The sequence below is a fragment of the Ptychodera flava genome, assembly GCF_041260155.1.
Source record: "Ptychodera flava strain L36383 chromosome 23 unlocalized genomic scaffold, AS_Pfla_20210202 Scaffold_23__1_contigs__length_28996876_pilon, whole genome shotgun sequence".
In the NCBI taxonomy this organism is placed as follows: domain Eukaryota; kingdom Metazoa; phylum Hemichordata; class Enteropneusta; family Ptychoderidae; genus Ptychodera; species Ptychodera flava.
The window spans coordinates 3,797,144-3,809,818 of NW_027248277.1; the positions used below are offsets into that span (position 1 = coordinate 3,797,144).

The 12,675-nt window shown below is 40.6% G+C and overlaps 2 protein-coding genes across 2 annotated transcripts in view; one reads left to right on the top strand and one right to left on the bottom strand.

Annotated features, from left to right (window-relative positions):
- Nucleotides 1-1,735: 1,735 nt before the first annotated feature.
- Nucleotides 1,736-12,675, bottom strand: part of LOC139123468 (zinc finger protein 25-like) — a 28,878-nt gene continuing 17,938 nt past the window's right edge. The window contains exons 2-3 of the mRNA XM_070689620.1: nucleotides 4,816-5,425; nucleotides 1,736-4,436 (exon numbers count right to left, since the gene is read on the bottom strand). Of these exons, the coding sequence (XP_070545721.1) occupies nucleotides 3,208-4,436; nucleotides 4,816-5,425 (1,839 nt within the window). The 3' untranslated portion in view covers nucleotides 1,736-3,207. The remainder of the gene's footprint in view (nucleotides 4,437-4,815; nucleotides 5,426-12,675) is intronic.
- Nucleotides 6,674-7,288, top strand: LOC139124275 (mRNA (2'-O-methyladenosine-N(6)-)-methyltransferase-like). Its single transcript, XM_070690417.1, has 2 exons — nucleotides 6,674-6,970; nucleotides 7,245-7,288. Exons 1-2 carry the CDS (start codon nucleotides 6,679-6,681, stop codon nucleotides 7,286-7,288), a joined length of 336 nt encoding a protein of 111 aa, XP_070546518.1. The 5' UTR covers nucleotides 6,674-6,678.

A 12,675-nucleotide genomic window follows, 5' to 3' on the forward strand; every position in this document is an offset into this window, starting at 1 on the left:
GCTTATGTCATGAAAATGCCCATACGGTCAAAGCGATGCTTTGACTTTGAGAATTTAAAACTCCCACCCAGTGTATGCAAATGGCTGCATCGTCGGTAATCCCTTTATTGTGTGCCCACGGTCTTGTAACTTCCTGTTTAACAGATCATTGATATTTCACTTGAAAATTTCACGAATTCAGCTACTAATAAATACCTGTAGTCGTCTGGTCGTATTTGAATCCTAATTTAATTGCAAAACAGTGTCTTACTTCAGCAACGTCGACTTAGATACATATTTGGCCACTGATGGCGCTGTTAGATATTGTTGATCAATCGACTTTTGTTCAACGCTCCTTGCAAAAAAAAACCTGCAACATCTATGATGTACTGTCCTGAAATATGCAAAGAAAAGTTAGCTTATCGGTTGGTGTAGAATTTGTTGATTATAAGAGAAAGAAGTGTAAAGTTGCAGAGGGTGCTTTGGCGAAGTAACTCGACAAACTATTCTGACATAATATATAATGTAACACAAAGCATGACATTGCAGATTGCAGCGATGTCATTGTGTTTGAGGCGATCTCTGACTATGGTAGTGACCAAGAATGTGGTTGAATGGTGGATAAACATGGCATTATCGAAGAAGATACTGTAACACAGCTTTGACATATTTTCAGCTGCATATTTCGTTCTGAGGATTTTTGTATGTTTTCGAACAAAATGAAAATTTTTGAACGAGCTAGATGGAGTACAAATTTAATTAATATGACACGTGTTTGTGCTTTGTACACTAATGTTTTATACAAAATCGTAAAATTCAAATCTGTAGCCTTTCATGAAAGGAAAACAAAGTTGAGATTGTATGTTGTTGGTGTTATTGTATCGATTGACTATTAAAAACAGTATCCATTATTTAAGAAGTGTATCTAAAGCCTGGGATCTAAAATCGTTATATCATTGACAAAACAATTTAAATAGTAATGCAGATACATATTATGTGTAGGAACTCATAATCTGCGACCCCTCCTTGGTTACGAAGTATGCTGTATTTCCTCTGAAGTGTAGTGTACACCATAATAAAGTAGAGGTCAACAGTATCTAATCTTACACAAACTTTATTAAAGAAACAAACAAACAAACAAACTGAACATATGGATAGCAGAAATCATGTGTACTTATGGTACATACTAAATACAAATTGAGGAACCCTGGTGTTTCCCAAGAGAGAGTGGAACATGTCAAGACATTTTAATTCAGAAACAGATAAAGTTTGGTAGGACTGGTTTGAGGTTTGATGTACATAACATAATAAAATAAAAATACCATCAAGGACAGTATGCTCATATTTGGTTTGAATTGGTCCATCAAGAAATATTGAAACCAGAAAAACAAGAATGACAAAGTAAATAAGGTCTGAAACTTTAGGTAATGGAGGTCAACATTTGCAGGATTTTCTTACCTCATTTGCATATTTTTGACGCTGACATGTTCAGTTGAACGTCACATCTCGACCACTGGGTCTACATGTACACCAAATACTGTGATGGTAGGTGCGGCGGTTTGGGAGCTTTTGCCTGTGACGGATATACATCTGCAAATACATACATACATACATACATACATGCGTACATACATACATACATACATAGACAGACAGACAGACATAAAGACAGACAACCACCACTGACTCACCACCATATAAGCTCTTTTTGGTATTTATATACATACCAAATAGAGCTAAAACGGAAATAAAGAGATTGCTTTCTATAACTATTGAATGTTTTATTTTCAAAATATATTTCATGTCAGATACATTGAAATCTTACGCTACAATAAAAAACACTAAATAACTAAAGAATAGTGTCACCAAGTAATTACAGGTTACACAAGGAAAATTGAACGCCATGCAAATTGGCATTTAGAAGACGAGTGGGTGCAGCTTTGCCTTTAGACTGGGGACACACTAAATGATGTATATAATGTCAATGAGATAAGACCAAGGCATTGTGAAATTAAAATATAATCTTTTTCTGAAACAATATACATTTAGAAGTCTATGTCGTCAGTCAAAACAAACCTAATGTTTTGTCAAAATAGTGTTCCTGTCATTGAATGAGAATTGTTGATCACTGTACACAAATACTTTTGCAAAATTTGAGTACAGTGGGTTGGAAAAGGCACACAAAGCCTGTAAGAAAGACCACAACAAAAATCATGGCTACAAAATATATGAAAGACACTGAAACAACAACGTATATGGTTCTGCAATATACACACCAGTTTCTGTGAGAAATATTTTAGTATTCACAGTACTGAAATACCTACATTCAGTGTTAAGTCTTACTTTTCAAATTTAAAATCCAATTCCCAATAACACCTTTCTGTCTTTCTGCACTCTTTCCTGTGTGCATACCCTAGTTTTATAGAATTTAATAGGTATTATCTGTTAAGAAAACTGACTACTTGATTACTAATTATCTAATAGAAGTTGGTGTGTGTGTAAAAATTACAATGACATCGCTTATACAGAAAACTGTAAACTCTGCAGTATGGTTAAAGTGGCATTTATTGTTTGCTTACTTTTCTGTACACAGACCTATACACACACTGCAACAGAAGAACAAATTAAACACAAGAAAAATATTTGATACACACACTTTGCTAACATAACAAATATGGCGCTGTCATGTTCATAAACATTGGAATGACAAAGGGAGTTGAAACCTGCAATCAGGAGATACAAATATAACTTACATTGTTTAAAGTTGTAATTTATCCAGTCGTTCTCCAAACTGATTTTTTCAGGGATTCAAAAGCAATACATTGACACAGTTTTTACTACACAGTAGTCTTGATTAGATATCATCAACACCAAACAATGGACGATTGTAGCAGTTCACGCTTAAAGGCATCAATAATGATAAGATTATTAGAAATTGTCAACAGTGAAATGTCACGTGACAGAATTAACATAGAATGCTCCTCGGGGATAGACATTTAATTCAAGCTCTCATTTCTTTACAATCCTTTCCCAGTCTACCACTCGTTGCAGATCATTATCAAGATCTCGGAACAAGAAACATTTTCGCAGCGTTTCTTTCTGAAAATGGAAAAATTATTTTTCCTTTAGAGTTAAAATAAATTCACAATTTCAAATCAATTGTTTCAATGACAACTGTGAACATTTTACGTTTGATTGAGTGTGAGCAGATTACAAACAATCCTGGGTCTACTTGTTGTGTATTCTGGTGTGTTTTAAAAGATTTTCCCTCAGTTTACATCGATATCCACATACATTACACTTCCAAGGTTTTTCATCACTGTGTACAGACTTAATGTGTGCAGTTAGTGTAGTTTTTAGCTTAAAAACACGTGGGCAAAGATCGCATTTGATTGTTGGTTTACTATGAGTCGAGGCATGCAATCGTAAATTGGCACCCTTCTTAAACTGGCGTCCACAAATATCACACAGATATTCAGGCTTAGTGCAGTCCCTATGACGGTGCTTGCGATATTCAGATTTGATGTAGAAAACCTTCTTGCATATCTTACAAGAATATTTACTTGAAAGCAGACCATGGGTTTCTAAATGGGCTTTCCATCCACCCATATGGTGAAATTTCTTGTTACAAAAAGAGCATTTAAATCCTGGCTCAACGTGGGCGGTCCGTAGATGGTTTGCCATCTTTGCCCGCGTGTCAAATTTTTCCTCACAGACCGTACAGACAGCGGACACTTCACTGTGTAATTCCTTTTCATGGGTTGATCTGATTCCCTCAGTTGTAAACTTCATGTCACAATATCTACAGTCAAACTTTCTTTCACTGTGGATTCGTTTATGTTTGGTTAGAGCACTACGATAGGAAAAGACACGCTTACACACATCACATTCAAATACATCATTGGAATGTTTTGACAGTATATGGTTTGATCTTGTTGCGCAATTAATAAATGTTCGATCACAATAGTTGCATGGAAACACTGGTATCTCTTCTGCATGAGAATCAACCATATGCTTTTGCCAGTCCTTAAGAAGAAATTCCAATCCACAATTCTTACATTTCTGTCTGACACAAACGCCCAATGACATATGTAAACTTAAACCTTGCTGTTTTTTATAACCCTTACCACATTTCTCACAAGTGTACGGTTTATCATCAATCATAGCTTTCCGTATTCTCTCTTTGTGAATTTCCAGCCCTTCATCTGTCATCATTAGCTTTCCCTCACGTTCATGTTTCTTTCTCTGAAACTTTGGTTTTTCATTTCCATTTTTTGACGATCCATTGCAGCTCTCGACCAAAGTATTTATTTGATTTGTATCAGCATCGCTGGAGTTGTCTTCATTATTTGTTTCATCTATTGTTATGTCACCGTTTTCATCGTAACTTCTTCCAAAGGCTGGTGTTGAAGCATCAATGGAAGAGCTTACCATCTCTCGAATATTTTGACGGAGAGCTGAAAGAAATCACACGGAATACAAGGTTAATGTAGAACTAGAGGTCGAATTTTTCTGTCAGTTCAAAACTACCAAATTTTGATAAATATCATTATCATTTTTGTGATTTATTAATTGATTAAATGTTTGACATATTGCAACGAGCTAACACAAACGGTGGTTGAATGGTGAGCTTTGCTATAATTCAACACCATTAATGTTTTCTTAGCGGTATGTTTGTATAATCAACTTTATCTGAGTGAGTATGTATGTATTCATTCCCCATTAACAGCAAGCTAATGTTTATAAGACACTAAATGCTAAGATAAGTGACATAAAACATATCAGTAGCAAGTATACAACAACGCACTGGAGGATGTCAATGACGAACAAACTAACCTATTGGATAAATTTGATTACTATTCTCCTGATTTTTCAAAGTTCCTATACACTGTGTTTCTTCAACCTCCGTCTCTCTTTGCTGATTGTCTTCACATGATCCACTTTCTCTCACAGTTTCAGTACATTCCTCATCAAATTTCAGTACATCATTGTCTGGTTCACCAGTATTTCTCATGTCATCCATAACTTCAGCTTCAGTTAGTTTGTTGCCTATTTCAGCACTTTCCTCCGCAATGGCCAGTTCTCCTGATCTGCTCTTATCGACAGCTATATTGATGACATCATTATGCAAATGAGAAGGTGCATTTGCAAGGTCGAACGACGAAGTATATTCCTCTAAGAATACATCTTCCTTCTTTACAAGATTGTTAAGATTTTTACTCTCCTCATAAGTTTCCTCTGATGGTACACCCATGGTATGTCCATCAGTACTATGGCCAGTAGCAGTGGGACTCTGTCCAACATTAACGTCACCTGGTTTTACTTTCAGTCCAGTTGTCAAAAATTCTCTGACAAAGTCTTGACTTCCGATATACTGAGATGACAGCCCATCTTCAGAGACCATGACAAACACTTTGCAAGCAAACTTCTCCAGGAAATCTTTACACTAAAAGGATGGAATGAAAATAGAAATATCACATGCTAAACCTTAAAGGAGTAGTAGTGGTACAAATGTACACATCTGTGTTCAATGCAAATATGAACCTACACTAAAACAATTCTCATCTCTTTCGTGTTAGAAACTTTGTATATTATATGAATTGTTATTGGAATGATTTTGAGAAAGTTTCAAGAAATTGAAAGATTAACTGAAATGCTTCAGAAACATAGTTGACATTCCACTGAGATGTGTGGGGGCTCAAGAAATGTATAGCTGACAATTATTCCGCTGAGATGTACAGGGCCCGGAACAAACTACTGCATAGTGTGCTACTTACATGTTTCTACGATGAATTCTGTAGGATTATTCTAACATAATGACAACAGTCAGATTGTGGCACTATTAAAAATGTATGAACGGATGATTTTGTTGTTTTAAAAATTAAAAACGGAGGAGGGCGGAGTTACGGAGGAAAACAGAAAAAACTCAAGAAAATCACTAGGAGACAAGGATGACACATTTGGCCCCAGTGTTTGAGTTGAACAATGGCGCGACTTCAATAAAGCTTGCCCACTTTTCATTAAATTTGCATGAAAATGTGCATCATGGTGGGAAAATACAATACAATATAAAAAGATACGTGCAAGTGATGGGAAACTTGCATTTTTCATCGGTGACACTGGCCATCATGTTTCAATCACACATGACACGACAAACTTTTCATGCAAAGAAACTGCTGTTGTACAGGAGGTGGAGGTTTTGCCATCCAACCCACACCATCCAGGCGAAGCAGTCCTACTGAATACTGTGACTGCCCATAGCTGCCTGAGGACCACAGGCGTACGGAACGTTTCCTAGATCGTCGTCGGATGGGAAGTGACTGACACTGCACTGTGAGGCCGAAGGCCGAACCTCGGTACTGTATAAGATACAAGGTATGTCACGGAAAAATCGACCGGTGGCCCAAAACAAATGAAATAAAGCATCTAAGTAGTACATGAGACGGTATAGACCACTTTGGAAGTTAGGGGGTCTTTTTGACTTTTTTTCACATGCTAGGGGTCTCATTATCTAGCTTCTCCCATTGATTCATTTAAATGCCGCAAGGGAGATTGGGATAGCAATGTGCTTTCCTGATTGGTTAGTTGCTTAATATATGCAAAAATGAGGGTATATAAGTTCTGAGAGGGCCATCTAAGGGCCAGTCTTGCTCTAGAAGTCCCACCCTCCACAACAACAACAACTCACTCTTCATAACCATGGCAACTCCAATACTGTCACCAAGACTACTGGAAGAGGGATGGCGCAAGTGTTATTCAGTGAAGGCAGAACTGCCGTACTACTTCAACGTTAAGACTAACACCAGTGTCTGGACAATGCCCACTGTCTCTGACCAAGATGAGAGGTATGCTGATGTTCCAGGGAGGAAGAGCCCTGACTTGCCAGAGCCTTCTCAGGAAGTGCCCCTGCCTCATAAGACTCCGTCCAGTCAGCCATCAGCAGCTGCTTTGGTCCCTCCACCTTCCAAGCCTGGCACCACCAGTCAAGCAGGTGAGAGACAATTCAGATTTCTTCTACGTGACACAGAGACGTCAGCTCGGATTGTGAGTGTGCAGATGTTCAAGGGAAATGTGTACGTGGGATACGTGAATTCTTCAAGAAACCTGACACTGGAGAACTGATACCGACAAAGAAGGGCATCAATTTGAATTTGGATCAGTGGAGTCGATTGAAAAGTATTGTGCAGAGTATCGATGAGGCTGCCAAGACACTGACGTGCAATTGACCTGGTACTCAAAGACCCGTCTTTCATCCCTTTTTTCAGAGCCTTCCTTCAGCGATATGCCAATGACTTGGACAGGAAAGTAGCAAGAAGAGTGGCAAAATATGTCTATGCCAATTTATCCTGGACCAAGTCAATGCTATCATCAACGAAAACTGTGAGGGGTGCCGAGAAGACTACCCATCTCAAAGAGACCATGAGTGCCTGTACTATGGCGATACCCCAGCAGGTCAACGAGAAGTCATCAGCAAATACTTTACGGATGCTGCCAAACGAATCAACATGCTGGCTGTGCAGAAGTCTATTCTTGCCATGGCTGAACTGTGTTACATCACCCTGGATCATAATACCCCCCTTGGATTACTTGATCTTGATGACCTGTTGGAGTTGTTGTACTACCGCTGGAGTGAAGACCCTGAAAGATGTTTTGAAGCTCTATCGGACAGTCTGTCCATGTATGGAATGGTCTTGTGGCAACGACATGATCACCGCAGTTTGTTCCACTATTAGTTCTGCAAGCAGTTAATCATTTCAATTTCCTTCATTTATAAATGTGTTTTTTCTCGGACATTACAAGTTTGCCAAGGACACTGAAAGACACTTGCAATAAAAAGTGTTGTGTTTCATGCTTTTTGCCTTGTTAAATTTTGTTAACTTTGAGAAAATAAAATTTACTGTTATTGTTTAAAATGAAAAACCAATATCTTGTCCGTCTATACTCTTTGTGAGCTAGCGAAGTATGATTGTGTTATGAATGAGTATGATTGATTGCCCCTCCCCTTCCCCCTCCCCCTTTATACCCATCATCCTTGAGAGAGAAAAAAAACACACAGACGCACATGCTTTGTATTTTCAATTGAACAAGTTTGAAAATTTATTGAACACCAACAGGAAAGCCAACACAAGAACTAGTAACAATGTAATGAATATGACTTCTAAGTCAAACGAGTCTGTAAAAAGTTAACATCATAAATGTCAAAATCAACACCAGTCAATTTTTCAATGAAATCATTCACGAGAAAGTCATTAAAAGTCAAGTCCTCCGTAAACTGCTTCACAATGTTCGACATGGACCATCCCCGGCATCGATGTAGCAGATAGTAAAGGACGTATTGTCCACACACTGAAGAAAGAGGTCCCTGGAGCCTTTGTCTGTTATAGATCCAGTCGAGAGAGTTCCTGTTGAGGAATGCCTTGAAAGGTGTCCTGTTGGGTGGACGTCCGTACGAATCGAAATATTCCCCACGGTTGCTATCGGCAAAGTAGAAAGCCACCCAGTGCTTCCCTGGTTGGGTACTTGGGTCCACATTGGCCACAAAGGCAGCAGGATAGGACTTTAGTCTGGTCTTAGGCAATCGGTCTGATGGTTCCACCCCGCCAAAAGATGATGCAGTGTATCGATCTGTACTCAAGATCTCTTTCAACTTTAACGTGTCCATCTTTCACTGGAGTCGATGAATCAACTTCAGTAATCAAAGAGGATGTTGCGGTCTCTGTCGATTTCAATGATGTTATCCAGTTCGCCATACACCAGTAAATTCACAGTATTTGGCAGGGCTTGTCTGAACTGCAGTTCGATGCCCAGGTTGCCTTCTTTGACCAGGTTCAAATGTCCTCCGTCGGCAGACAAGTCTGGTGTGAGATCAAATGCAAACAGTGTGTATCCATTGTCGTATTCATAGCGATTGATGTTGATTCCTTCATCCCTGCCTATTTTATTAGTCCCAGTAAACAGGGAATAGTAGGCCATGATGAATGATTGACCACCTGCTTTGGTGAAGTCCAGTTTCAGGGGTTTGCTCGGAACTTGCTTTCCACTGACATTAAGGACCAGCGACGTCATGTCGTAATGTTTGAAGTTGAAAGGATTTTTCTTGTATGAACCGTTGAAGGCATCGTTGTCCACCAGACCCAAGACCACACGTTTCGGTAGCTGTCCCAGAAAGATGTGGTCTTTGTTGAAGGACATGGTGCCTCCAGAATAGACAGAACCTTCATCACACAACGATGTATGGGATATTTGGACGGTCCCTGCTTTAAAGCTTCTGCATGACCCAGCTGTACCGATGGACTGAGTTTTATTTTCCTGATCAGTAGTGTGGCTTCGGTGACTACAGCTTTGAAGCCTGGATTTTCTGCAGAGCTCACAAGGGAGAAGGCATTCTTGCTTCTATTGAGTTTGAGACGTAATTCGACACCATCCATTAGATACTTGGGCTGAAAGAAGAGATCTGAATGGATGGGTCCTACCATATCGACAACTTGACTGCCCGACGTGAAGGCATATCGGTTTTTCAGTCCCTTGTTCACTTCTCCACCTTCTTTAGTGGGGTCCACTTCGTCCATTTTCAAGTGATAGTCCTTGAAGAAGAGGGCTGAACCAATATGGGTGTCTTGGCCTCCTTACCATAATTCAACAAGGTCTCCAACAAGGCTCGGTAGGGGTAAGTAGGGGAAGGGTTGGATATCATTTTGCCATTGAGGTGTACATCCACCTGGCTGAACAGTGAATGGAGCCACAAGTTGACGGGACCCACTGCTGCATCTGCACCGAGGTTAGTACCATCAACTTTTGTAATCTTGGCCTTGATCAGAAGGAGTGTCGAGGACAGATCGATGTAGTCTTCCCCTGAACCCGAAATCACAAATTCGATGGGTCCCGATTCCACAATGTGGGTCAGGGGATGCACTTCTTCCCATTGTCCCTCTTCCACACTGGTCTGCGTTGGAGGAACTGTGAACAAGTCAAGTTCACTCTTGGTGCACTCGCAGGAGTGTTCGTGAAGAAATGCCATGTTAGTCAAAAATGTCAGGAGATCTTCTCTTTCGCTTGGCTTTGGAGGAAATGACTCTTCGTTTCGGAGTTTTACGTTTTATACTACCGCCGCCTTGGGGAACTGAGTATCTGGAACCCCTGCCTGCCATCAACTGTTTCCCGGCTTCCATCAACCGTCGTTTTGCCGAGTGCTTGATGTTACGTCCACTGAGTGCATCCCCTGCAATGTTGAGTCCCGTTTTCAACATCTGTCTCCCTAAGACTTTGGCACCTTGTTTGAGCAGTGGTGTGGCTGCACGGAAGAGGCCTCCCAAAATACCGCCCAAGCCATATCCTCTCTGCACGGCTGCCCCCTGGAACGATGCTCCATTTCCCACCTGATCCAAATAAAACTTCTTGTATGTGGCCGGATTGCTTTCATAGATTTTACGTCTATACGGCATGGTTCAGGCTACAATAGCGTAGGGCATTGTTTTCTGAAGGCTAGTGTCACGATCACTTTCCCACCTCGACATGGCACTTTCTGACCCATGTCGTTTCTTATGTTGACCTCCTTTGTATCAAATTCGCAGTTTCTCAGGGGAAGAAAGTATGTGGAAGGTGCGGTTGATCATCTGTCCATGGACCTCTTCCACATTTTTCTATTCTCAACAAGGGTGCAATGGTATCTCCTACCAACTGTTCGTCCACTAGGTTGCAATACAAATACTGAGAAGTTTCGAACACTGAACATGAAAGGTGCATCGTTCTTCTGCCTCAAGATGGTATTGGGATAAAATCCCATGATTTCAGCCAGACCTGGTAGAAAGTAGAGGCTGGTACCCTCACTCACATCAGCGGTTACTTTTCTTGATACCGGGTCAAATGTCAATTGGACGTTGTCGGTAAACCTTGCTCTCTCAGAGTGGTCAGTATACTTCAAAATCATCGTAGTAACCTGCAGGTATTTTGACAAGTGTTTTTCTATGGTCTTGAATTTCGTACGCCAGCACGTTTCTGCCCTCGACCACGTTGTACCAAGAGAAAGGGTAGTGTATGTCCATCAAGGCCACTTCCCAGTTGCCCCGCAGAGAAATGTGTTTGGGTAATTTCACAGTGTAGCCTGTCACTGCATTGTCTGGGAAAACATCCATGGATGCGTTGCTCGGTAGTGTCATGAAAAACGGATGTTCAGCCATGATGAAAGTGGGGGTCAGACTGTGACTCTCCGAACAGAGTCATCCCTCTTATAGTTTTGCCAGATCCCTGACCCAACTATTGAATTTGGATGGCCAACCATACCACTTGACCAGATATTCAGTCTTGCCCTTTCTCTTTCTTGTTTTGAGTATTTTTTCCACTCTGAAGACGTCGTCCTCTTTCTTGACGACTTTTTGTAGTTCTTGTTCATAGAAAGTACCTTCTAATTCCTCCTCATCAAAATCTTTCAGCTTGTAAAGGGGTGGTCGACTTGAGATCCTTTTCGACACAGTGAAGATTTCTTCTGTCCAATTTGGCAGATAACCTTTCTTGAACATACGTTTAGTTTTGCTGATTCTCACTTGTTCTCCCACACTGAATTTGAATTTCACCGTTTTCTGTTCATAGTCACTGTACAGAGTATCCCACACCTCTTTTTCATTGGTCTTGTTGACAGACGCTGGTTTTCTCTTGATGCTGCGATGCCAAGTGTTGTTGTAAGATTGCATTAGCTGAGGAAGCACCGATAGGTAGCTTAGGGTGTTGTTTCTGGTAAAGTACTTCCACATTTTAGTTTTCAGGGTACGATTGAAACGTTCAACCACAGAAGCTTTGGTTTCGTTTCCGGTGGTGAAAAATTGAATGTCTTCACTCTTCAGAAATTTCTGAAATAGGTGGTTCACGAATTCTTTGCCTTGATCCGTTTGTAGTTTTTCTGGTTTTCGTCCAGTCTTCAAAATCTGTTCAAACGCTGCCACCAAAGTGGCTCCTCGTTTGTCTTTCAAGGGAATGGCCCAGGCATACTTGGATAAATATCAATGCAGGTGAGGATGTATCGGAACCCTGAATTGTATTTTGCTAGTGAACTGACATCCGCAAGATCAGCTTGCCACTGTTGATCCATTCCACCGACAATTACTCTAGCCCTTGGAAACTTCCACCTCACTGGTTTGTGTAATGTGTAAGTGTCCTGATGTTGCATCCATTCTCTCACTTTCTGACGGGTGGTCTTTATTCCCTCCTCTTTTGCAGCACGGTAAACAGCATCGATTCCTCCAAAACTTGCGGAATGACTTGGATCGTAATACACCTGGCTTAGGTGCTGATCCGAGTCCGTCAATTTGTCACAGGTTTCATGTTTGATGACGATGGATCCAGAGCAGCAAGCACAGAGGCACCTCACCCGTTTGAGGACATCGCCAAGGGATAGAGAAGGTGGACAACACTCCATGACAGAGGTCTCCTTTGGAATGACTATCATCAAATTGTCGAGTGATGTTTAAAAGTTGAGCCAATTCCCTGTCATGGATGGTCGATGTTGCGGTCTTGCAGCGGTTGAAATGACAGGACGTATCTCCCTCCTTATCTTTTTCTTTTTGGCGGATGATTGTCCAGCAAATACTCCATGATCACCTTCTTCATCATCATCACCTCTTGGCTGAAACAATCCTTTTGATTTTCGCTGAGACTGAATCCAGTTCCATCTTTCCTTGTTACCAATCAGATCTTGTGGTACAT